General features: G+C 36.9%; 2 protein-coding genes across 5 annotated transcripts in view; both read left to right on the forward strand.

Annotated features, from left to right (window-relative positions):
* LOC144972574 (uncharacterized) overlaps window positions 1-18200 on the forward strand; it is a 40772-nt gene extending 22572 nt beyond the window's left edge. For all 4 annotated transcript variants that reach the window (XM_078913944.1, XM_078913943.1, XM_078913946.1 and 1 more), the window contains exons 3-10: window positions 582-788; window positions 1967-2109; window positions 2610-2780; window positions 5010-5045; window positions 6166-6261; window positions 7659-8238; window positions 14271-14696; window positions 16747-18200. In XM_078913944.1, the coding sequence (XP_078770070.1) occupies window positions 582-788; window positions 1967-2109; window positions 2610-2780; window positions 5010-5045; window positions 6166-6261; window positions 7659-8238; window positions 14271-14696; window positions 16747-16862 (1775 nt within the window). In that variant the 3' untranslated portion in view covers window positions 16863-18200. The remainder of the gene's footprint in view (window positions 1-581; window positions 789-1966; window positions 2110-2609; window positions 2781-5009; window positions 5046-6165; window positions 6262-7658; window positions 8239-14270; window positions 14697-16746) is intronic.
* A 6554-nt stretch (window positions 18201-24754) lies between these two features.
* The window catches only part of LOC144972575 (uncharacterized), a 41669-nt gene continuing 38526 nt past the window's right edge, over window positions 24755-27897 (forward strand). The window contains exon 1 of the mRNA XM_078913947.1: window positions 24755-24948. The gene's annotated coding sequence lies outside the window, so the exon portion shown is untranslated. The remainder of the gene's footprint in view (window positions 24949-27897) is intronic.

Consider the following 27897-nt stretch of genomic DNA (forward strand, 5'->3'; position numbering starts at 1 on the left):
GCGTAGTAGTAGTAACTCTGGTAAGCTCAGCGCATATTTTAATTAAGAATAAAGTATATAATACGGTTCATTATAGAGATGGGTCTTAAGGCATTTTAATAAAGTAATAAAGGTTAATGATTCTTAGATGTCGGTTGTTCTGGGTTTGTTTGTTTTAGCAGTACATTTTCCAGCCTTTGGTCCTCATCATGGGATCGTAAGATGGAAATGACTGTCAGTTGAACAAAGAGACCTTAGGGGCTAGTAGAGTCCAAGAAGATTGCTGATATATGATGTAGAAGACCATGGCTGTCCCTTTATATTTTACTTGTTCAATTGGCAGCCTCTGAAGTTACTTCAGAAGTACAGAGGCATTATCCTTTCTTTTCTTCTGCAGAAATGATGTGGGAAGTTTTGTTTTGGAGTTTTTGTAGATGTTCAATTTTACCTTCAGGGAGTCAGGTAAAAAAAAAAAGAAGTATAATAGTCCAGCTTTGAAAATATCACAGATGTTAATGGTAATGAATAAACCATTTTGTCAGTTGAATGGCAAAATAATGGATGAATGAGATTTATTTATTTATGTTGGAAAATTTTATCAGATAAAGATTGCGTACAAGATGAAAAACATGGAGACCAAGAGCCCCAAAGTGAAGAGAATATGGATGAAGAAAATGCAGAAGAAAGCTCATCAGAGGCCGCTTTTAGCTCTGGAGAAGCTAGTGAAGAGATGGACTCTGGGCAAAAAGACCAAGAGATTGGTACAGGAGCAGCGACAGAAGATGGGGTGACAACATCAAAAAGTGGTGGTATGATAATTATTTTTCTTTACACTATAAGGTTAAGTACGAATATATATATAAAATCATCTCATTTTCATGGTTATCTTAAAATAGATGGTGTACAAAAAGATGAGTAGGTCTGAGGTTCAGTAATCTTGTTATTATGGGTTTCATTGAATGTTTTCAAACAAGATAAACACCAAATAGAGGGACCGATATTTTTAGAAAATGTTAACATTAACATTCATTTTATGGCGATCCAAACAGCTCACTAACAAACAACATCAAAGCGATCATGAACGTTCATAGACAACACATAAATACACCACCATACAGATTGCAGCACATCTTTCAACATGAAAAGTACAATTTGAGATTATTGCATTGATAAAAAAATTATTCTAAATATAGACACTTAAAAAAAGTTTCTGATCTGAAAATGGTGAATTCAGTCTGTTTGTTTTTCCTTGTTACCTGACAACCGAGCCTTGAACGTAAATTACTGTATTATATATTAAAGGAGAAAGCATTTGAATGTTTCTGCAAACTTTGGAGTATGATTTGGTAAATTTCTGCTGGGACAGTAAACTAAAACAAAGGCATTTAATTTTAAGTAGCGCAATGCTTTCTCCCACTGATAATTGGGGAGTTTGGGTCTCTGTATTTTTTTTAAAGTGAAACGGTTTAATAACAATCTATGCTGAAAAAACATAGTAGCTTCGGTTTGTAGAAAACACATATACTAGTTTTAATAAAGCACGTCGATATTGTCTCTTGTTGGGCTTTGATTTTATGTTTCAGGTTAGTGGTGTTATTTTTAAAGGAACCTTAAAAACTGCATCACTTTCCCGTCTTTGATCCTTAAGTTCAAAGTACTTGTGATTCTTTTGGCTCTATTTATAGAAATGGATAAAGATAGCATTGGTTTGTATAGTTAATTTTAAAAAAATACAAAAATAGGCAAAATGAAATAAAAATCATTTAGAAGAACTTTAAAAAGCAAACAATTTATCGTGGAGAGTGAAATAACCTGGCATTAGCTGTAGTTGAGGGCATGGTAGCAAACTCAAATCCACACAACATGGTTGGTATGTATCGAATCCAGTACTTCAATGTGACAAGTTGAAGAATGTACCAGGAAAAGTGACCCTTAAATTCCAATTAATTAATTTGAATTGTTTTTTATTTTCCTTTTCATTTCTAAGAAACTGACAAGAAATGGGCCATTAATGAAGATGACCGAATTGCATCCAAGACTCCTGTTAATCGTTATTTTAACCCAAACAAAATCAGATGTAGGAATTGTAATGAAGAAGGACACCTGGCTCTAAACTGCACCAAAGAAAAGGTGGGCATTTTATATAACTGATCAATTCTATGATAAATATACAATTTCCTGACATGGCGGTTTTTTTACAAAAGAAAAACATTCCCAAATTTTGCAAGCTAAAAACAGCAAAATTTGCACACAATTTGCAAAAGTTTGCGATTAATGTTCCTGAAAGCTAAAATTAATTCATGAAAGAGCAGGGTATTTGTTTGTTTTTAAGGGTTTCACAACACTTGCAACAAATTTAAGGTCATATCAGCGCCAATAAAAAGGAAGAAAATGAGATAGTAAAAAAGAAACTACTCTTGATTAATTATCTTCCACATTCTACACGAGCTATCAAATTAAAAGAAAAAAAAATCTCTTTTTTTTTCTTCTAAAATATTTTTTTATTTTGTGTGTTTTTTTTCATTGCAAAATCTCATAACTTAAAAAAATTGCAGATTTTGCTGCCGCATTGCAAATCAGTGATTTTTTTGTTTTCATTTGAATCATTTACTTTGTTTTATTTTCATTAGAAATTTCGGTGTATATTTTGTGGATTGGAAGGACACCGTCATTTTGACTGCCCCTCTGCTATTTGCTTCAAATGTGGTTCTCCTGGTCACAAGCCATCTGAGTGCACTGAAGCTCGACGGAATCGCTACACTGAATGTTATCGTTGCTGGATGAAGGGACACATAGGGAAGGTTAGTTTTCATCCTTCATTTCTATTACATTTGGGCTAGACGCATAAAGAATTAGATTTAGATTGAGAATTGTTTTGTCGTTCAAAATGGAAAATTTATCATTTTAAAAAATCTGTTATGTGGATATAACAATTATATTTTGATTAACTTGATTTGGAATATTACCTTGCCTTGTGCATGTCATGATTATTTATCATTGAGAACTTTATATATATTTTTTAAACTGAACCACTCAAATTTGATTTTGTTCATTTTATATTTCTAGACACATTGGCCCTGTGCTGTACAGGATCAGTGCCATTTTTACTGGCAATTTTACACATAAAGTAGCGGGTGGTTGGATGGGAGCATCACCCTTGAATCATATACCTATGATGTTCGCATGGGTGTACGATCCGATAGTGATGTCGTTTCTTCTTCTCTTTACTAGCCTATCCTGCTTCTTTGGTTTGTGATTGTATTTTTGACAGGGGATATTTTTTTTTCTGTAAATCTTCTGTCTGTTTGTTCTTGGTTATTTATAATTTAGCTTATGATATCTTTAGGTTATGATTTTGATTTACATTTGTACTATTTTTGTTAGATTGCTTGTTTTTTTGTTTCAGCGGTCTCTCATATAACCTCAATTGTGTTGGAAGAGACCTAAAGCAACAAACAAAAAAAAAAACACATAAAGTTAATGCCAATTAAGGTTGGAAAAGTTAAATCGGAAATTGTTTGAGATATCAGTTTTCTCTTTCAGTTATTGTTTACAAACTTTTGACATTTTAGAGGCACAAAATTCTTCTTCTTCTTCTAGGTTCCATGCCTGGTCCAGGCTTCGGATACTGCATGAATTATCTTTCTCCATTCCTCCCTGTCTCTTGCTTTTTCAAACAGCTCTTGGATTGTTAGGTTGGTGAAGCCCTTCAGTTGGTCTATGAGTGTTTTTCTTTGTCTCCCCCGGGCGCGTTTACCAGGTATTTTCCACAACTTGCCAGGTATTCATTCTTATCTTTCCTTACTATGTGTCCGAAAAAGGATAGTTGTCGATCCGCTATTAAGGGCATTAGTTTCCTTTGTTGGTATGTTTGTTTTAGCACTTCTTCGTTCGTTTTGTGTGCAGTATACGATATTCTCTGCATCCTTCTCAAGCACCACATTTCAAAAGCTTCAATGTTCTTTTGTGTTTCTGCATTTGTAATCCAGCTTTCGCATCCGTATAACAAGATTGGCCACATGTAGCACTTCAAGACTCGGAATCTAATCCCGAACGACATCTGTTTGTTTTTCAAAATGTTTCCCAGGTCCATGAAGGCCTGTTTGGCTTGAGTTATTCTTGCTCGTATGTCTCGGTTACATCTTCCATCTGTTGTCACTATTGAACCTAGGTATTTAAAACTTTCTACGTTGGTAAGTTGCTCGCCGTGAATCGTTATATTGCAGGTGTTGTTGTTTTCTATGCTTGTGTTAAAGCGAAAAGAATTGTGTCCTCTTCTCTTTTCACACTCACATGAACAAAGCTTGGAAATAAAAAGATTGATTTACGTATCCTTAGCTTAATCCTCTACTCTTGGCCCAAATTTAGCAATGACAATGAAGGTATGACATAACATCAATGCAAAGTGTTATCTTTTGATTTAACCTTCCCCCTATTGGAAAGTCATCATATTCGTAATGCTACAACCAGCAAGGTTACCAATTTTCCTTATTGTTACGGAATTCAGTATGTTATAAACCTTCAGTATATTTTTCAATCAGAAACAGAAAAAAATGAGTTCACAATCAATATGTTTGCTTAAAAGTTCAGGAAATTTTTGAGTCCTGAATTGGCAACCTGTGCAACCTTGAGCACACATCTTTCTTATTTAGATTACACCTGTTCATCAAAATATTGAAGAAAATGTTGAACTGTACAACACTGTGTTGTGGAACTTATTTTTCTGAATACAATGGTATATAATATAATTTGTTGTCATCGATTTTTAACTTGATTTTTAAAGATTCATTTTGTCTCAGATGTTAATAGCATTTATGGAAAAATCATGAACAGAGTCAGTGTCACTTTGGAATTCAGTGATATTAGACAACAATGGAGATCATGGATCTTTTGACTAGATTAACAATATGCTAACTTGACCATCTATACATAGGTGTGTTCTGGCTTTTTTTGTATTATATGGGCTTTATGATTGGATAATAAACGTTAAATTTTCTTCTTTTTTCATCTTTTTATTACATTTTTTTCAGGCATGTCCAGATTCATGGCGTCAATTTCATCGAACAGTAAGTAAATTTTAAGTATGTTTGAATTGGTTTATGATGGGCAAGATATTGTTATCTGTTATTAATTGGTCAGGTTATCTTAAACGACAGACCGGCTATTTATACATATTTAATTGGTATTTACAGACTTTGGGGTGGGGGCTCATTTGGTTCAGATTCATATTTTTGACGTTTAATTTTATAAATGTAATTATGTCCATCACTCGACTCAGGTGTTAATGAGTACCTAGCTAAAGGTAGCGAGTTATTGTAAGAGTGATAGTTCAAATAAGGATGTCTAACAGGTGACTGGTTCTGAATGAAATGGAACTATGGTTCCATGAGGCCTTTTGGAGGGAAATAAATAAAACATTGTGAAGTGCATTGAGCATGGTTAATCCTTGGAAACCTGCTATACAAATGTTCATAATTTTTTATTTAAATGAAAATGAAGACATTTCTATTCAGAAATTAATGTAATATGTTTAAACTGAACTACACTAAAAAAAAGTCGTTTATTTTAAAGTGGCGATCCATACAAATGAGAGTGAAAAAGATACATTTTAGGTTTATCCATTTTTACTGATTATTTTCTTCAAATACATATTTTTTTCTAAATCATATACCTGCGGCAGGTTTATCAGAAAAGCTTTGGATGTTTAGATCTTTTGTAAATAAGCACAATGAAATAGATGTTTTCGTGGGATATTTAAAAAAAATTTTTTTTATTTTTTTAAATAATCGATGTAAGACGGAATTGTAGCTAGCTCCTTTATTGAGAATTTCTCTCTCTCTCTCTCTCTCTCTCTCTCTCTCTCTCTCTCTCTCTCTCTCTCTCTCTCTCTCTCTCTCTCTCCCTCTCTCTCTCTCTCTCTCTCTCTCTCTCTCTCTCTCTCTCTCTCTCTCTGTGTGTGTGTGTGCAATATTTGAGATTTTATTATGCTGTCTAATCAAATTGATTCTTGCAGTTAAAAAAAAAAGAATCCAAGTCCATGCTCTGATATTAGAATTATTTCTTCCATTATTTTATCTTCAATTGCACTCAGATCTACAGTATTTCCCCAACCATCTTCCTTGTTACTGGTACTGAAATGAGAAGCGTCTCAATACTATAGTTATTTATCTATTTCTTTTTGTGCAGATTGGTCTGGATAGCAGCAGGATAGTAAAGGCTAACGTCAAACAGAATTCCAGGATTTATTGCTACAACTGTGGAGAGGAAGGACATTTAGGTTTTGTAAGTTCAATTTGAGATTTAGATAAATCCAGCAGGTTTCTAAAAATGTTTTTAAAAAATTAAAAAATTAGCACCCTGTAATTCCTGTTAATTTATTTAAATATAACAGCTTTTGACTCATTAGCTTAGGGACTTGATTGAGTAGATTGTTCTAGTTTTTGTTTGTTTGTTTTTGTTGTTTTTGGGTTTTTTTTACCTCTCTCACTTAGCAGTGATTAAGTAGTTGAGTCAGTTAGATCTAATGATAAGCCTCTAAGCTCTGAAGGACTTTGTTCCCAACCCTTTTGACTACAAATTCTGTCTGGGCAGGAGGTCACGCTGTGTCTTCTATCCCCTTATATCTGTTTTCCGAGTTGCTTTCTGTCTTTGTCTTTGAATGCGATTACTTAGTTTTGTCCCAGCCCTAGCTGGAGTCCTTGATTTGGGAGGGAAACAGTCAAATGTATAGTTATAGTTTTGGGAGATGATTTTTTTTTTTCCTTGTATATCATCGGTTATGTATTGTTAGTTGTTTTATGCATTCTGTAAACATTTTAGTGTGTTCCTCTCAGTGGGATCCTGGGCTGGTATCTGGATGAGACTGTAAGGTGATCTCAAACTTAGTACGTTGATGGTATGCTCTTGGAATCTACACCTCTGTTCCCTATTTGAACCAATTCCCCTTTGTCTTACTTTTTCGTTGGTGCTTTGATTGTAAATCTAGAATATTTTGACTATTCCATTTTCTTCTTTTTACTGGCGCTGAAATGACCTAAATGTGTTGCAAGCGCTGTAAAACCATTTAAAACAAACAAACAAATTCTGTTATTTGAAAATCTGGAACAGAACTTTTGAAGGTGTAAAGACTTGTGGTAAACAATCTTATTGTCTTTACTGAATAAGTGACTTTCCACTTCACATTTGGCTCACCCAGAAAATGAATGGTGTGACTCAAATATTTGAAGGAGCAAAAGAATTCATAAACATTAACGCAATACAATTTTAGGTTTTTACTGTCGATTTTTAAATAATGGAATATGATTAACACCAGTTAAACGGAATCCCTTACTCTGTTGCTTGGGTTGACTTAACACAATTATATTTCTCTATCAGTGGGGTACTTCAATGTCACAAATTTTGACCTACCGTTATCGGTTAGATTAGTTGTTAAATTACTTTGTGATGAACCAATGTTCTATTCGGGTAGTAGAATGCAAATGTTACTGCCCATTATTCGTGTTAAAGAAACTGAGATAAAGTCTGGCTTCATAGGCTTTATGGTTCTTAAGAACAACTTTACTTTTAACAATTGATCTTTGAATTATGATTCATTGAAGACATGCTCTTTTTTTAAATTTTTAATTTATTTATTGATTTATTATTTTACTTCTTTTCCATAATCCTCCTCCAACATCAAGGAGTGTGATGGTGAGAAAATGGGCCTCTACGTCTACCCGTCATATCCATTTGTGGCTGAATATGACACAGGAAGAATTAAAAGAGATAGTCATCGTGATAGAGAATACAACAAAGAAAGGCAAAAAGATAGTTCTCATCGGAGAGACAAGCATAAGGAAGGGCATGGTGAAAGTTATTACAGAGGGGAAGGATATAAGGATAAAAGAGATAGTAGCCCTTACAAAAGAGATCATAGTCTTGAGAAAAGAGACGAAAGTTTTCACAGAAGAGAAAAGCAAAAGGGTAAAAGAGACGATAGTTTTCACAAAAGAGAAAGACAGAAAGAAGACAGTTTTCATACAAAAGACAAAAAATACAAACACAAGAACGATGATAGTTTTCACAGACAAGAAGAATTGGAAGAAAAACAGGATGATGGTCATAACATAAACAAAAAACAAAAGGAAAAAAAGGATAAGAGTTTGCACAGAGATAGAAAACGTAAAGCAGCCCAAGATGTTGACTCTCACCTTAGTGGAGAACAAGAAAGACAACATGGAAAGAAAGGAGAAAAGAAGAGAAAATCAGAGGGATCAGAAGGTATGTAGAGAATTATAAAAGCCTTACGATATCAGTTATTGTTACGTTTCACTGTTATGTATTTGTTCACAGATGGTGCAATTGTCTTTCTTCGATATTCTGTATCTCTGAAATAAAATTGAGATTGAAAAAGGACAAGGCCTTATTCATTTATATCGAAGAAACTAAAAGTATGACGGACGCTAGAGATCTCGCGGATATCACCGCAATAAGATGTCCTGCCCCAGGCTGTCTAGAGTCATGGACATCAAACATCCCGTCAGACGTCCTGCTCAGACTCCTCGACATCCACGAGAGGACTGCTCATCCGACTACATCCCCTGCAACAGCGCCCACGGCCACAGGGGTTAAAGCTGAAAAAGTCAAGTGACCGATCATCTCTGTGTCAGGAACAAGCGAGGAATGGACATACTTCAAGCAGAGGTGGTCGGAATATAAGCTCGCCACGCGACTTAGCGGCCAGGACATCATTTTTCAACTCCTTGAATGCTGCGACGAGGCCCTCCGTAGAGACTTATCAAGGAGTTTCACTAACCTCACGTCATGTGATGAAAATACTCTCCTCGATAATATTAAAAAACTCGCAATCCGCCAAGAAAACGTCATGGTGGCTAGGTTACAACTCCAGCAGATGCGACAAGACAGAGATGAACCAGCCCGGACCTTTGCCGCACGCATCAAAGGTCAAGCTAGTGTCTGTCAGTACGATTTGAAGTGCACATGTGGAGTCAATGTCTCATACAGTGATCAGATGATTCGGGACACTTTGATAATCGGCTTAGCAGACGACGACATTCGCCTCGATGTGCTGGGACAGGCTGACCAAGACATGTCACTCGACAACACCATCCGTTTTATCGAGGCTAAGGAAAGCGGGAAGCGCTCGGCTGGCAGGATTAACCCCCTTCCTCTAACGCTCACCCCTACATCAGTCAACGCAGCAAGTAGCACGTATAGACAAATGGAAAGAAAACGCCTCACTGGGCAAAACCGACCCCCTGAAAGGAAATGCGGCTATTGTGGTAGAGATGGACATGGCACTAAGAAACAAGACAGAGTCAACCATTGCCCTGCATACGGTCATATATGCACCAATTGCGACATTCCGCACCACTTTGAAAATGTCTGCAGAAAACCAAAACAGAAAAGGCAAGGCAACTCTGCAACAGCTGTGTTTGAAGCACTATGCTCGACTGATCGTCTTGACCATCATGTGTACAATTCTGCACGCGAGTCATGGGAAAAGCGCCCATCTGCACAACAGCCGACAGTCCAAATTGAGATCCAAGCCCTCCCGTCAGATGCTAACGACCTTGGAATCGATTCCACCCTGTGCAACCCAACCAATACGGCAAAAGCCCTGGCCATTGCAGACACCGGCTGCCAATCATGTCTTGCTGGAACCTCACTCCTTACACAGCTAGGTTTAACCACTGCCCACCTCACTCCTACTTCAATGAAGATGAGAGCTGCAAATCAAAACCCCATCGAGATCGTGGGTGCCCTAGCCCTTCGAATAACAGGCTTCACACATTCCATGCAACGGAAAACAACGCGTCAAATTGTTTACATCTCGCAAGCAACTGACAAATTTTTCTTATCCATGGAAGCCTGCAAAGACCTTGGTATCATACACCACTCATTCCCTTCAATAGAATCAGCCATAATAACAGACTCTATGAAGACCATCCAATCTGTCCTACATAGTGAATCTAATAATACTGCTGACAAAGACCCTTGCGATTGTCCCCCTCGCCAGAAACCACCACCCCTCCCAACAATCCTGCCCTTCCCAGGCATAGAAGAAAACAGAGAAAAGCTTGAACAATGGCTCTTAGACTACTACAAAAGTAGCACTTTCAATGTCTGCGAGCACCAAGGGCTACCAATGATGTCTGGACCCCCAATGAGACTCCTTATCGACGATGAGGCCACGCCTGTTGCACACCACACCCCTATCCCAGTACCCATCTACTGGCAGGAACAGGTTAAGGCTGGCCTTGATCAGGACAATCAACTTGGCGTACTGGAACCAGTTCCAATCGGGACCCCAGTGTCATGGTGTCATCGGATGGTTGTCTGCGCTAAGAAATCGGGAAAACCTCGCCGAACCGTGGACTTCCAAGCCCTTAATCGCTATGCCACTAGAGAGACGCACCACACTCAGTCGCCATTCCACCAGGCCCGCATGGTTCCACACAACTCGAGAAAGAGTACTTTCGATGCTTGGAATGGCTATCACAGCATAGCACTAGACCCCGAGGACAGACACCTGACTACCTTCATAACCCCTTGGGGCCGATACAGATATCGCGTGTGCCCTCAAGGGTACATTTCATCTGGCGATGCCTACACAAGACGATTCGACGAGATTATACGTGACATCGGCAACAAGACAAAAGTAATTGATGACACTATCATGTGGTCCCAATCCATAGAAGACAGTTTCTTTCAAACAGCCAAGTTCCTGGATACATGTGGCAGGAATGGGGTCATTCTTAACCCATCAAAGTTCTCCTTTGCAAAAGAAACAGTCCAGTTCGCAGGGTTTGAAATTACGCCAACAACTGTTCGTCCATGCCCACAAGTCTTAGAAGCAATTCAGAAATTTCCCAAACCCCGCACAATCACCGACGTGAGAAGCTGGTTTGGCCTTGTAAACCAGGTCGCATATGCCTTTGCGTCAGCAGAAAGAATGCAACCATTCCGCACACTGCTTCAACCCAAGACACCATTCGTGTGGACCGAAGATCTAGACAAGCTGTTTGAAGAAACTAAGTCCATCATCGTCCAAGAAATTCAGAGAGGCGTGGAAATATTTGACAAAAACAAACCGACATGTCTGGCCACTGATTTCAGCAAAGATGGCATTGGATTCTGGCTACTACAAAAGCATTGCACATGCGCATCAAACAAACCATTCTTCTGCCGAACAGGGTGGAAAGTGACATTAGTGGGCAGCCGCTTTACATCACCAGCAGAGGCAAGATACGCCCCGATTGAAGGAGAGGCCCTGGCTGTGGTAGATGCCCTCAACAAAACTCGTCATTTCGTGCTAGGCTGTCCCAACCTGATTATCGCAGTTGATCACAAACCCCTCCTTAAGGTGTTCAGTGACAGGAACTTGGATGCCATCCCAAACCCACGACTCAGGAACTTAAAAGAAAAGACACTGAAATATCGGTTCCAGATTACTCATATCCCTGGTGTCCATCATGTTGCTGCAGACACCATCTCACGCAAACCAGTGGGCGAAGCCGAACACCTCCATCTACCCGACGATGCAACCCACATCTCCACTGACCTCAGCCTCCCTACTCTGCCTCATGACTTCCTCGTGGCCATCAGAGCACAACCTGCAAACCCCAATTTACACGCAGATGAAGAAATACCCATTGGAGGTATCAGCTCAATAACTTGGAACGATGTTCGTGTTGCCACCAGCAGTGACCACTCAATGGTTGAATTAATTGACCTGATAGAAAATGGGTTCCCTGATGCAAAAGACAATTTGCCAACAGAACTTAGACCTTACTTTCAATTCAGAGACAAACTTACAAGTTTCGACGGTGTGGCTTTGTACAATGACCGCATAATTATTCCTCCTAGTCTGCGCGACAAAGCCCTTCGAGCCCTCCACTCAGCTCATCAAGGTGTGTCCCAAATGTTCTCCCGCGCTGACGCCTCATTTTTCTGGCCTGGGATGACCGCTGCAATAAGTGAAATGCGAACGAAGTGCCAGTCTTGCAACCGCATAGCCCGAACTCAACCAAGTGCTCCCCCTACCCCGCCAATGCAACCCCAATACCCCTTCCAGTGTATCTGTGCAGACTTTTTCCAATATGCAGGACATAACTACTTAGTTATTGTCGACAGATATAGCAATTGGCCCATCGTGGAAAGAGCACATGGTGGATCCACAGGCCTCATTACCAGCCTAAGACGCACTTTCACTACTTACGGCATCAGTGATGAACTCTCATCTGACGGTGGCCCAGAATTCACCTCTACAGCCACAACAACGTTCCTGCGCAACTGGGGGGTCCAACACCGTCTCTCCTCAGTGGCATTCCCCCACAGCAACAGCAGGGCAGAGATTGGCGTCAAGACCATCAAACGAATGATCATGGACAACACCGGTCGTGACGGGAACCTTGACACAGACTCCTTCCAATGCGCCATCCTTCAGTATCGTAACACGCCAGACAGGGACACTCGGCTATCCCCTGCGATGTGCATATTTGGAAGGCCAATCAGGGACTTTATTCCGATACACCCAGGAAAATATATCCCCCATAAAACCTGGCAAGAGACCTTGGCCAACAGGGAAGATGCCTTAAGAAACAGGCACATGAAGGATGCAGAAAGACTATCTGCCCATACTCGCATTCTACCCCCCCTTACTGTTGGAGACTGCGTCAGGATACAAAATCAGACAGGGCCATTTCCCACGAAATGGGACAAAACAGGAATCGTTATTGAAGTCCGTCAGTTCGACCAGTATGTCGTCAGAGTTGATGGATCGGGCAGAATAACACTAAGAAACAGAAAATTCCTGCGCCTATATCACCCAGTGATGCCAGGGCCCCTCTAGCCACACTGCCTACACCCACCACAACAGTGGCAAAGAGCAATAATTCAACGCCTGCAACACCCAAGATGGTCTCCAACTCAGCAGGCCAGAAAGCAACTCCAGAGACAGTACAGCCCGATGCTCCACCGCTCGAAGAGCCACCCAGCAACGGTCCTGCTGACGAAATTATCGTCCCAACAAAACAACCTAACAAACCGATTGCTCCAGCCGGTGATGCCGAAGGAACTCCACCTCCTAGGACAGCTCGCTTGCCCCGCGCTTTGATGGCCCTCCAGCCATACAACAAGCCTGGTCTGAAGGAAACAGACCAGCTACCCGAGAGGCGCTCAAGAATTAAATGACTTTCATTTTACGTTACTTAAAACTCGAAAATCATTTAGTAGAGTCTAATCTATATCCCTGTCCTCTATCTGCAAAGAAAGCACCATATTATTGCAACTGATCATCATTTTTCTAATTTAATATCAGTCTTTGTCCCCTACTTGTCAAGAAAGCACTATCCAAAGACTTGGGGGGCATAGAGAATTATAAAAGCCTTACGATATCAGTTATTGTTACGTTTCACTGTTATGTATTTGTTCACAGATGATGCAATTGTCTTTCTTCGATATTCTGTATCTCTGAAATAAAATTGAGATTGAAAAAGGACAAGGCCTTATTCATTTAGTATGATGCTTAATTATTTCTTTCCTAAATCTACTTGATTGTTTTTGGTTCTCATGATATTAATTATGTACTGTCAGAGCACATCAAATATTGTGCTTTGTTTTGATTATTGGAATTTACTGTTTCTATTGCTGTCTGAAAAACTAATCAACTCATTGAACCATAGATGGACAGACAGAGAAGCAGATGATCATCCTTCTGCATTTTAAAACTTTAAAATTGACGCAAATGAAGCTAATTATAAGTTCAGGATTGCAATTGTAGATCAAAAGTAAAGCCCATTCTAACTTAGGAGTTCCAAATAACTAAATAGAATGAGTGACCATATTATATGACAATTCATTTGTATTTACAGCACATTTAACAATTTCAGCCATTGTGATATGCCTTGACTTGTCTAAAGCAAATAATAAATTACATCACGACCACTGATTTATTTCCTTTTTGTTGATTCACTGCTCCCAACAATCATCGATTTGGGAGATAACCTATGAGACTCAATGGCATTGTTTCTTGTTAATCTATTACTATTAATCAAAGTTGCAGATTTTCCGTGTATTTACAGAATTCAGTGTGTCATTGTCCACCATTTTGTCAATTGCCATTCTCAACATTAGCTTTGCTCATCAATCCTACTTTGCAGTTTAGGATGCTTTCTCTCGTTTTACCTTTTTTCAAATAAGTGTATAAAACAAATTTCAATAGTATGTAGGATTCTCAAGTTATGGTTAAAGTAATTTTTTTTTCTTTTCTTTCTTTTCGAAACTTTCAGGCAAAGAGAGGAAAGTTAGCAAACACAGCAGGCAAGATACAACAAATGGTTTAGAAGACCTGCGCATCCAAATAAATCGAGACCAATCACCCTCTCACAAAGATTCATCAAAAAAGTCAAAGTCTAAAGCCAAAAAGAAGAAGGATGTAGAAAAAGAGAGGGACCTTCCAGAGCCTTATATCTCAGGAAGTTCAGTGTTTAAATATCAAGAACCAGTTCATTCCAAATATGCTGATATTGCAAACTCCTTCACAGATATGCAACCTATAGAAAATAGATACGACAGCCACCATCATGATGATTTTACATGGAAAAGGGATTATAAAAGTCATCATAATTCAAATGAAGAAACAAGGAAAGGAAAGAGAAAGCGAGCAAAGTCGGATCAGAGGGAGTTAGTGGCAGAGGAAGGTGAAATAATTGATGGTATGTAGGAAAATCTTCTCTTTTATAGATCATCTCTCTTAATCTATTTCTCTCGGTTAACAGAGGCTAATACTTTGCTTTTGTCAAGATTTTGAATACTTGATATGATTTGGCAACTGAAGAGATTTCAGACTATGTTTTTACATTGTGTGTCTTCTTTACTTTCCTGGTTTTGTAAATTATTTTGTTTGTTTTTACTAGGTGTTGAGGAGTGATTTATAATTGTCTTTAATTTTAGGTCATGCAAGTGCACACATTGTGTTCTTATTTTCATATTCCAGCACAGATGTCCCAGTTAGATGTGTGAAAGATTGGTAAATTTTCATTAGATTGGTCAAGTGTTAGGGGACATGCTATATGATTGAAATTTCTTCCTATGCTCACAACAAAATCGCTGTTCAATCTTCAATGGCTTGAATTTTCAAAAGGCCACACGGGCCCATCACTGCAAATGTTCAGTTACAGTCCAATCAAAACAAGGAACAGTCGTAGATTACTTTCAAGCAAGTGCATTCAAAACTGTGTTAAAGTTTCCTAGCATTCAATATTCATTATGTCTGGGTGGCAGGACATTCCAGTCATTTATTGTTCGTGGGGGAAAAGCTGTGTTTGTACGTGTCTGTTTTTGTAAACGGTTGTATGTATTGTGATGCATTGTATCTACGTGTAATGTACCAATCTGATTTGCTTTTAATGTAGTTTGGGGTGGTGATGGGTGCGTTTGGGTTGTTAGGGTTTTGCATAATGTAACATTTCGGGATACCTTGCACCAGTTTTTCAATGATTTCCATTCAAGTGACTGGAGGGAGGACGTCACACAACCCGAGTCTCTGGATTTGCATCCAGCTGCGAATATTGCAGCAGCTCTTTGTACTTGTTCAATCTTGTCTATGTTCTTTTTTTGTGAAGGGGTCCTGCACGGTGCTGACATATTCTAATATTGGCCTGATAAGTGCTGTGTATGCCTGGGCTTTAATTCTTCATGGGCATTGGTTTATGTTCCTTTTGAGAAACCCCGGCATCCTGCTTGCCTTTGCTGTGATATATTCTATACGTGTTAAACAAAAAGATATCAACATGACAAATTAGGGAGAGGATAATGTGTTGCAAGTGCCATAAAACCCTGAAAAACAAAAAAAACAATACCAGTGAATTGATAGCTGAGTCTCTTTGTAGCCAGCAATTATTTTGTTTTTTAATGCCACGGAAAAAGGCAATAAACTCTGGCTTCATGACCCACATTATGTATCTGATGATGCAAAAGTCAGTGGGGTATTCATTCCTGCATAAAGGAGGGTAAAAGCAAATGCGAAAAAAAATAAATTAGGCTTAGGATATTCTTTACATGTGCCACTTTTCCAGTTTATGCTTGAGTTCAGACTTTGCAAAATTCTACTATTGACAATTTCTAGGTTTAGTGTTAATATGTCATAATATGATAATGATAATAATAATAATAATAATATTAATAATAATAATAATAATTCATCTGAGAATGGATATCTTAATCAAAGATTGTTTTGTGGATTTTTACCCCTTTTCTTGGTCTAATCCCTGTCTGTTTGTTATTGCTTTAAAATAAAAGATAGGAAGCGTTGACTCTGTGTGACTCAACACATGTTTTCTAGAGAACTCACAAAGATAGATAAGGAAAAGGCATTTGATTGATTTTCCACTCAATTCTCTCACAAAGATTTTACCATCAACTTCAAAGTTGAATCATTTTGTGAAACCATTATTTGAAAGAAAGCGTGAAACCTTTTTACTTTTTGTATAATACAGTAGGCTTGCCAGATTCTAGGACACTCTTGGGAGAAGCCAAAAAACATGCTAGAATCTGAGCATCATGTCGAAATTCAATGCCCATGGGAGGTAACGACTTATTATTTTGATGAAATTCGGTCACCCAGCTCTAGCGTGGTATATTATTGCAGACTGTGCTACTTGAATTTGGTGGGCTAGACTAAGAATCCAGCAACAACTGTCTTTTGTTCTTTTTTTTTTTTTTTGCTCAGTTTTTAAATTTTCTTTCATTTCTTTCCATTTGCAGATGATTCTGATCCAATATTTATTGACCATGAACCATCAAAGCCCCCAGCTATGAAAAGGAGAAAATATAAGGGGAAACACAAGCCTCAAATCACATTTATAGGATTAATGGATTGATAGAATATCAGAGAAGTTAATTTTATTTAAAAATAAAAGTGCATATATATTATTTCACCTTCCTCCTGCTTAAAATTGGTTTATTTATTACACCAGTTATGTCATATTAAACAAATTTCTGTTTCACACAATACAATCCCACATTGTTTTAAAATGTGCCACTGCCTAAAAAAAAAAAAAGAGCTTTTATATAGCGCAATATCCACTAAATGTGCTCAAAGCGCTTTACAAGGGGCCCTGACCAGCAGCAACACGTAACATGTAGAACGAAACATGACGCCTGTTAGGCGATATTATCATTTATTTTTTTTGACAGAGACAATGTCAATGGCCAGGTACTCATTTTACACCTGAGTACTGTGAGAGAATGTGAGTAAAGAGCGTTTTCCCAGGACTCGACTATGAGCCGAGTGAGGCTTGAACCCAGGACCTTCCGATCCGAAAGCGAGTGTCATACTACAAGACAACATAGCCTACTGTCAGGTATTATTAGGAAAGTGGGAAAATGTATTTCTTTAGCTGGGATCCTGTGTTTTGTCTGGTTGGAACTCGAAAGTGGTCTCAAACTAGACACACAGATATAGATTGCTCTCAGGCCTACTTCATTTACCTGTTTTAACTCGTCACCTCTCTCTTACTTTCTCATGGGTGGTTGTAAATGCAGAACTGTTATATTTTTTCATAGTGCTGGAAAGACCTTAAAGTGTCACAAGCAACAACAAACCACTGCACCCGGACTGATGTGATAATAAAAGACAATGAGGGGGTGGGGGTGGGGTAATCTAAAAGAATAAATGGCTTGACCCAATAAAGATTCTGTCTCAATTTGTACGCAGTGTATTTGAATGAGTCTGAAGATTTGAAGGAAACAGCTGTTGTTATTTTTGCATTTGGTCACATTATATAAAACTGTACTCATTGGATTCCAGCACGCACTCATGTGGAAAATAGATAAGATCAAATTTGGTCACCCAGCTGCAGCATGACACATTGCAGAGCATGCTGGAATTTGGCAGACTAGAATCCAGCGTGTAGTGTATTCGTAATGCTCGGCGGTTTATTTAACTTTGATCCAAGAATGGCTAGTCTTCAGCAGAATAAGTTGTGTTTTCATGTTCACATAATATTTTCTTGTTATTCAGCAGTTCAATGTGCTTTTTATCGTCTTTCAGTCAATTTCATTGTTGATGATTACTGTCTTATACAAAGAACTGTATTGGATTATTTTCATTAAAAGTTGTTTTTTGTGGGATTTATTTTGTTTTTGTTTATCAAGTCATCAACTATGTCTTGTATGCAAAGTTACATAACAATATAGAAATAAAATGTTAAATTATCGATTGCCTTTTTGTTAAATTTCTATGTGTTTATCCTTCATTAATCATATATTGGGTGAGATTTAAAAAATGGAAAAGTTTAGAAGGCTGCAGCCACCAGACTATAGATTATACAAGTCTGAAATGTTACCACAATCGAAACCCAATTATTCAAATTTATGTATACAATTTTTCAAAAAAAAAAATATATTGAAAAAATTGAATTCCACGAGTGTTTTTAATAAACATGCCCCAAAAATGCTATATCGAAGAATTTGGACATAAATCACAAATTTTGATGTGATCTTTCCATCCATCATTTTGCTTTATCACTGATCTGTTGTATTTTTTTCCAATGGTCCAGTTAATTTTCTACTATCTTGAATAGTGAGTCAATCCCATGCAGTTTGAATTGACTCTTTTAACTCTGTTCCTGTGTAAAACGTTATACTAGGTTGTCAATTTTCAGTATATTTACTGAATTCAGTATGATAAATCTGTCATGGCAGTTTTTTGCATTGCGGCCGCAAAATTGGCATTTTTTTTGTTTGCAAGTTTTCGAGATTTTGCAAAAAAAAAAAAAAAAAAACAATTAAAAAGAAGAAGTATTTTTTAAAATACAGTGGGGACCAGTGATGATAATCTTCCGCGGAATTCTGGGATTTTAGGATTTTTTCCTAAATGTTCCGTTGTTTTTGTCATGTCAAGCATTCTCTGCTAAGTGGTAATTAGGCGGGGGGAAAAATATGCCTTCTATCATTTTTTTGACACCTCTGCTCAGTTGCATGAATTTTGGTGACACTCTTTTATTTATGACGTTAGTCTTGACACACTGGCGCTAAATGTCAAAAGTAGCACAAGACACATGGTGGCCATGGATGAGAAGATGATCGAAAGGGAAGTGGATGGAGCAAATGGGTATAAATATTTGTGTACTTTTTAGCTGTAGCATGATACATGTAGTACATTTGGCGATTTTATAAGTTTTATAAGCGTGTCTTTTTTTTTTTTTCCTTTTTGATTTTTGTTTTGTTTTTGTTTTTGTTGGATTGTTCTGAATTTGTTAATAGAATTCATTACAACTTGTGTCTAATTATATAACAATTTTTTAAAAAAATCAATTCATCAACTCTCTCTCTCTCTCTCTCTCTCTCTCTCTCTCTCTCTCTCTCTCTCTCTCTCTCTCTCTCTCTCTCTCTCTCTCTCTCTCTCTCTGTGTGTGTGTGTGTGTGTGTGTGTGTGTGTGTGTGTGTGTGCCACCCTTCTATCTTCATATTATGTTTATAGATATCATTTGGTAATAGAGAGACAATAAGTTAGGCTGATCGATTTAAGAAATGATTGTTTATAGGCTAATTTAAATTTGCTGTGTTGATGGAATATGTTTTGCAATTGATTAAAGATTCTTGTTTATAAGCTGCATCATCACAAGTAATTCTAGAACTTTTTACTAGATCCCATTTTCTTCCTTTTTACTGGCGCTGATATGACCTTACATTTGTTGCAAGCGCCATGAAACCCTTAAAAACAAACAAATACCTTTATCTTTGATGAACTACTCAAGGGTTTTAGGAAAATTTATCGCAAATTTTTGCAATTTTTTGGTGCAAATTTTGCTGTTTTTAGCTTGCAAAATTTGGGATTTTTTTTTTTTCAAAAAACCGCCATGTCAGGTAAAGATCTCATTTTTCCCGGTTAGATCGACATGGCGATCTATAGAAATCGGCACCAATTTTTCTAAATAAGCAAAACAAAAAAAGAGTACAATTTATAATTGGCTAATGATATCCTACCGGTACCATACAACAGCCAATGAAAATGTCCAGCTATGAGTGAGGCGTAAAATAACAGCCAAAAAAAAAACCCATGAGATTATTTTCCAACGACATCCTGTGAATTGCAAATGAACTGAACACACTTAGATAAAGGACAGAAAATTTGGGACCAACAAGATTTTGACTTTAAACAGACTTATTGCGGATTTCAATGTTGGGATCCCATGCTTGGGAATTGTAGGTGTTCTCAGTCTCAGACTACAGACACGATGATAGATTTCACCTGGAATTTACTTCGATTCTCTGTTTGAACCTGTTCCCTTATGTTATACATTTTCTTGGCTGCTTTCGATCGCAAATTAAATATATAATATCTTAGCTATCCCATCATCCTCCTTTTTATAGCCGCTGAAAATAAATGCTCTCAGAGTCAGAGTGTTGCAAGTGCCATAAAACCATTTAAAGACAAAACGGAACATTTTATGAGGTTTTCACTGTACTATGTTTATTGTTTTATTCAAATTTCACTGAATTAATTCTCTCATGTTTTGTTTCGTTGTTAAATTTGAAAAAAAAAAAAATTAAAGTAATGTTAACTGAAAAGGGGTTATGTCGTGTTTCATACTGTCAAAGCGATATACTGTATATATATATATATATATTATGCTGTCTATTTTTGTGCCCAAAGTCAAACACAGTGAACAGTAGAGTGGTCAGTGAACAGATGGTTGACAAAAATAGCAAGCTGTAGCCGTGTATCCTTGGTTTCACATTTACACACATCCCATTCGACTGAGGAATGGATCTGTATCTGGACTATAAGCAGCGATGGATGATTATAAGTCGTGTGCTACTACTACAACAATGGTGCTTAACTCGTCATTTATACTTCATGAAATGGACATATTTAGTACCGTGCAACATGGTGGAGAAATTCATAAAGGCTCTTTGTGGAGATTCACTATACTTTGATTTTAATTTTAATTTATAATGAATGCTCAACTTTTTGTTGTTTGTGTGTGTAGGGACTATTGAGTATTGTCCTCCTTCCCCTTTACTACAAAAACAGGGTGTCCATAAAGCGTTTTGAGCACGTTTAGTGGATATTGCGCCATATAAAAAAAAGCTCAAAAAAATTTCAGACTTATTATTCTTAAACCGTTATAGTTATAGATATGTTCATCTGGTTTTCACCATATTCTATTGAAAAGTCATACATTTATACCCAACAAATTTACCAAAATCATCATGGACTTAAAAGATCTCATTTTCCCCTCTTATTTCGGAAAAGCAACAGTGCGACAAAAATCACGTGGTTGACGGTACTGTGATAAATCTCTGACTATGTGTCTCAGTAAATTTAGTGTATCCAATTTTTTTAAAAGTCGTTTTCCTTTAATGGTCTGCAAACTGAGATATGACGATGAAAGGTTGTTGAGCTACCTTTGACAATTTTGTTTCATGCCATCACATTACACAAACAGATTTGTGTCGCACTTTTGCCATTCTGAAATAGAAGGAGAGATATGTCTTTTAACTCACTCAATCCAAGAGATTTTTGCTACTTTTCGAAATTGGAAGAAAAAAATGTATTTTAAAATGAGCATTCTAGATAGTTTTATTCAACTACTATTAACATGCAAAAAACTAAAGACATTAGCTTTGATACTAGTCTATAATTTGTCTCATAAAAATGTAATATATAGGCATGGGTAAAACTAACCCGGGTAAACTACGGATATAATTATAGGTGTCAGGGTTGAGTGAGTTAAGTTCAAGTTGATTTTGCTAAATTTAGGGATGTAATTATTGCAATGTGGATTGATGACTAATGGGCATAGATGTATGACTTTTCCTTAGAATATGACGAAAACCAGATGCAAATATCTAAAACGGCTTTAGAATAATGAGTTTTTGAAATGAGGAAAAGACTTTGTGGACACCCTGTTTTATGCTGTCCCCGTCCCGTCGCTCTAATAATAACAATAATGATAATAATAATAATAATAATAATAATATAATTATTATAATAATAATTATTATTATAATAATGATAATATTAATAATAATGATAATAATATAATTATTATAATAATAATAATAATAATAATAATATGATGATGATGATAATGATAATAATAATAATAATAATAATAATAATAATAATATAATTATTATAATAATAATAATTAATATTCTGGGTGGGGATCCTGACCCCCCATAGTGGGCAGGGAGGTACATACTGTGTCTTCTATACCCTTCTATCTGTTTTCCAACATGCTTTCTGCCTTTGTCTTGGAATGAGATTACTTGGTTTTTTCCTGGCCCTGGTCGGAGTCCTGGCTGGGAGGGAAACAGTCAAATGCATAGTTATGGTTTTGGGAAATGATATTTTTTTCCTTGTAAATCATCTCTCTGTTATGTATTATTATTTTTATTTTGAATGTATAATGTAAGCATTTGAGTGTGTTCCTCTTTGTTGGATTTTGTGCTTGTGTCTGGATGAGACTTGTAGGTGATTTCAAACTAAGTACATTGGTGGTATGCTCTTGGAATCTACATCTGATCTCTATTTGTTCCTAGTTCCCCTTTGTCTTACTTTTTCTTGGGTGCTTTAATTGTAATTCTAGAACTTTTTACTATCCCATTTTCTTCCTTTTTACTGGCGCTGATATAACCTAAATGTGTTGCAAGCGCCGTAAAACCCTTAAAAACAAAAACAAAAAACAAACAAATTATTATTATAATAATGATAATAATAATAATAATAATAATAATAATAATAATAATAATAATAATAATAATAATAATAATAATAAGTCATCAGTAAATAAAAGCAAAAAGACTGAGTATCGAGTCAGCAGTGTGGTGTACCCCATTCCCTCCCCGTGAAGGAAGGAAATGAAGCACAGATCTTCAGCTTCAGGCTCTGATGAATAGAATCGGTCTCTAACTCACACTACCACGGCTCAGTCCGACTGTTAACGTTGGGAATTGCTTTTATCATTGAGTTGGGAAGTCACTTGGTTTGATGGTGAAATAATTATGTCTTTGGAGATCATTCAATGTTTTCGATGACGAAGATGCTATTTAAAGTTTCAAGTTTTAATGGTGTAAGGGAAGCAACTGCTGTAATGGTAGATTATTATAGTATATGGTTGTTTCCAATAGTGAGCTGTAAATTAAGACCTGCCTACTTGAAAACTTAAAAATTCGTAATTTTTAGAAGATAAAAAAATGTACGCCCTATAATTAACATTAAAAATCAACAAGTTACCCTCACAAGGATTAAATAACACTTCATGTTCCTTACAATTATGTAGTCTGGCATCGATGTTCATTATTAATAAGTTTTAATGACTTAAGAGATGCTCATGAAGTTCTGAATTTGGAGTCAAAATTTCGTAATTCTACGAATTTTTCATTGTAGTGGGGAGGTCTACTAATGTAATTTCTAACGTTTTTTTTAACGTTTCTAACGTAGTTTTTATTTATTTTGTTGTGTGTTTTATCTGTTTCCGTTTTTTTAATAATAATAATAATAATAATAATTATTATTATTATTATTATTATTATTATTATTATTATTATTATTATATTATTATTTATATTATTATTGTTTGGGGTAGGGGGATATGGAGGGCTGGGTAGTTTGATTTGTTTTGTTTTTCTTGTTTGTTTGTTTTTTTTGTTTTTTTTTTTTTGGGGGGGGGGGGGTTTGGTGTGTTTTTTTTTTTGTGTTGTTTTTAACTAAGTGCTAGTTTTATTTTGATAAACATAGATTGTGTCAGGAGCTTTTATAGTTTTAATGATGAAGCGCCGACGGCTGATGTGATAATAATAATAATAATAATAATAATAATGATGATGATGATGATGATGATAATAATAATAATAAAATAATAATAATAATAATAATAATAATAATAATAATAATAATAATAATAATAATAAAATAATAATAATAATAATAATAATAATGATGATGATGATGATGATAATTATTAGTAATAGAATACGAAGTTGTAGGCCAAATCGAAAAGGGAAGAGGTATCAGAGTACACAAGGGGTATCAGTTATTAAATAACCCCGAATGTCTTTTCAAAAATATATTATTACAGAAATTACATCAGTTTCTTCCCTTGACATCAGAATTGTTGAATCTTGGCTGTCTTACCGATTTAACATTTTTAATTATAATATAATAATTTACTTTCGCTTCAGTTGCAACAGCAGCAGTTGCACCAGAACAGTAGCAACAACAACAGCATCAGCAGCAGCAGTAGGAGTCGTCGTCGTTGTAGTTGTAGTAGTAGTAGTAATAGTAAAAAAAAAACGAGCTTTTATACAGAGCAACATCCACTAAACGTGCTCAAAGCGCTTTACGTCCTTGGTCAACAGCAACGCGTAACATGTAGGACGAGACATGACGCCTGTTATGCGATATTACACTGTTTTCAGACAGAGACGCTGTTAACGGCCAGGTACTCATTTTACACCTGAGTACGTCGAGAGAATGTGAGCAAAGAGCCTTTTCCAAGGACTCAACTATACGACGAGTGAGGCTCGAACCCAGGACCTTCCGATCCGAAAGCGAGTGTCATACCATAAGACCACATAGCCGCACAAGTAGTAGTAGTAGTAGTAGTAGTAGTAGTAGTAGTAGTAGTAGTAGTAGTAGTAGTAGTAGTAGTAGTAGTAGTAGTAGTAGTAGTAGTAGTAGTAGTAGTAGCAGCACAACAACAACAACAAAACCATTTTACGAGAATGTAGGTATTAAAGCTCAGGTAAGCAAAACATTCTCCTTCACCGGACTGCAAGTGCCCCAGTCGCACGACGCGCCGTCACGGTCTATGACTATTCGCAGAACATCTTGTTGTGTCTCGTGTTGGGGAAAGTGTGTCAACCGCAAGCCTCCGAAGACTGCCGACGATTCATGACGACAGTCAGTGTCAAAAACAGCCGACCTATGTCTCCCAGTGTTATTGTCTGAAGGTAAATACAGTATTGTAACTCAATTAATTTAGCTTGTTTGTTTTCTTTAAATGATAGTCTTGGTTTATGCGAATATCATGGGTTAAATAAAGATGGGCGTATTGAATATAACATCAATATTCTGTCTTTGTAAACCTGTTGGTCGGGAGCAGCATCTTTAGTCTGCTAAGTAAGTTGCAATGCTCGTGCTGTTCTGACCTTGTTTGTTTTCAGGACAGTCATCTCGTGTTTGGATAAAAAAAAAAAAAAGGATCAGAAGTTCTGTCTTTGATTTGGAAGGTGTAATGCATGAACCTGCTCGTTCAGTTTCAGTTTAACTAATGGCTAATGGACTTTTACTCAAAAAATACCCGATCTGCCTCTCTATCTCTTACACTTACACTATCACGAGAAAAAATCTTTTTTATTTCATTGCACCAATGTCCAATCACCTCCGCGTGAACTGCAAATGAAATAGCAAAAAGAAACAACCTGATGAGAAAACTCGCAAATACCACCAGGAAATATCAGGCAGCTTCAGAGACCAGCGATCACATCGTCCTCCACTGTCCAGTTACTAAACTTGCAGATGGATATGAAACAGTACTTCTAAGGACGGAGGAAGACTTACGAAGCTCGGTTGACGAAATTAATTTGGGGTGCAGCCTTTTATGCTACTACTACTACATCCACATATTTTAAAATATGTATATGATATTATATAACTTTATTAGTAGATAAAGATAATCCCAATCAAGTGATTAACTTTTATCTCAGACTGACAACGATGTGTTCTGACTCACAGACTCACAGACTCACAGTGGCTAAGTTCACGGCGCCGTGAATGTAGCCTACCGGGTGTGACCAGGCTAGGTTCACGGCATTCCAGCTCTCTTCGTTTATGACAGTTATTTATATCGTTTTGGAAGGTTTTATGAAGTTATTGCTAATTTTCGAGTTTCTGTCATAATAAAGCACTTCCTGTATCAAAATTGTCTCGAATATAATTTTCTCTTTTTCAACTTCAACAAAGTCAAGCATTCCTATTTTCCCTTTGATTACATTCACTATAAGGATTATCCAATGGATTTTGTCTAGTTGTGATCTCTTCTTCTTCTTCTTCTTTTTCTTCTTCTTCTTCTTCTTCTTCTTCTTCTTCTTCTTCTTCTTCTTCTTCTTCTTCTTCTTCTTCTTCTTCTTCTTCTTCTTCTTCTTCCCTTCACTCAGGAGGCTCATCGCTCATGATATGATATGATATGATATAAGTCCAGATTTATGTAGGCTTTTACAGCCTTTTATCTGCTCTTGTGCATTCGTGAACGTATATAATTGAAGTCTCTCAAAACTGGCATGCCACATAGTGGAAGGAGGTGTCTAAATTTAACTTTAAACAGTATTTTTCTGTTTCACAATGAGCATCAAGACGGCACTTGAATGCCTGCAATGAAGGGGCGTCGACAACTGTTGCAGGCAGGCGGTTCCATTTGTCGACTACCCGAACTGAGAAAAAGTTCTGCCTAAGGTTTAGAGAACACCTTTCCTTGGAGAGTTTGAATCTGTGTCCTCTCATGGGACCTACTTGCCCACTGCACTCTTATAATTCTTCGTATGGAGTTGCATATAAGCTCACAGTTTGATTTTTTGCTGCCAGGCTATGTTTAAGGCACAATTTAGAGCTCTTGTTTGGAGCATGTCCTCTTGAGGATGGCAAATGTTTTCATTTCTTCATCTTTTCAAAAGCTCGATGACCCATTCAAATCCAGTAGAACTAGTTGTTTTTTTCTTTTCTGGTGGACTAAGGTTCACACAGGCTGCATTTTTGCATTGCAGGCCAGATGTTGTTTTTAGAAAAATATCGCTATTGAATTTTCTATATTTCAATATCTTGTCGATATTTACATTTGTCATGCCCCCCCCCCCCCCCCCCCCCCGAGTCTGTAGATTTGTGGGGCGCAAAGATTTCGATTTTTACCATGTTTGAGATATCGATACCAAAATGTCAATATTTTGCTGACCTTTCTTTCGGTGCCTAAATGAGCCAGTTAATTAAATGGAGAGAAAATTTAGAGTGGGTAATTTTGACTCATGTAATTGGAGACAACACATGACAAACAATTTTTCAGTCATTGTCCTTCTTCACGAGACAAAAACTCGACACAAACCAAAAAAAAAAAGGAGAGAAAAATGTCAATGAAATGACAGTAAGATGTGTGGAGGGAGAGGGTAGATGCGGAGGCAAGAAGAATATAAATTTGGGAAAAATTAACAAGTGAGTAGTTAACAGTGTGCATGTGTGTGTGACAGAAAAGAGAGAGAGAGAGAATTTGTGATATATTGGTGATGGAGTCGTTAAAAGGAGAAGTTAGGGGTACACTAAGACAGGGATAGATAATCATTAGCTTGTCTCGAGAAATGGAGAGAGAGAGCAATGTATTGGTGATTGAGAAGTTAAAAGGAGAAGGGAGGGGTACCGTAAGAGAGGGATAGACAATGATTAGCTCGCTAAATGGAGAGAGAGAGAGAGGAGTGGGAGAAGGCAGATTTACATTTGTGACTTGCGCTAGGCTAGTGTGGATAGTTAAGGAGGTAATGTGCATGCAGTTGAGTAGCAGGTACAGTGCAGAGCGAATTATCGACAATATTGACACCACGCTTATATCGACATGACATCAAAGTCCTGTTTGTTTGGGGGTTTTTTTTTCGCTACATGACATTAGTAAATATTTATCGCTTACATCGACAACAATTTTACCACAAGTCGGTTATATCGACATACGAACCATTGATACCGGCAATAATTTGTCTTTCAAAAAAAAAATTAAAATTTTAAAGGTCAAGATAGCACAGCAGTCAATGAAAATGCAGAGAGATTCCGCTGTGGTGTAAAATAATAGTTAAAGAAAAACCAAGATTATTGTCCAATATAACTTCCTGTGAATTGTCATTGATCAGAATTGTGATGTCAATCGT

The sequence above is a fragment of the Berghia stephanieae genome, chromosome 5, assembly GCF_034508935.2.
Source record: "Berghia stephanieae isolate SIO BIC M18660-M18661 chromosome 5, UCSD_Bste_1.3, whole genome shotgun sequence".
NCBI classification, from domain to species: domain Eukaryota; kingdom Metazoa; phylum Mollusca; class Gastropoda; order Nudibranchia; family Aeolidiidae; genus Berghia; species Berghia stephanieae.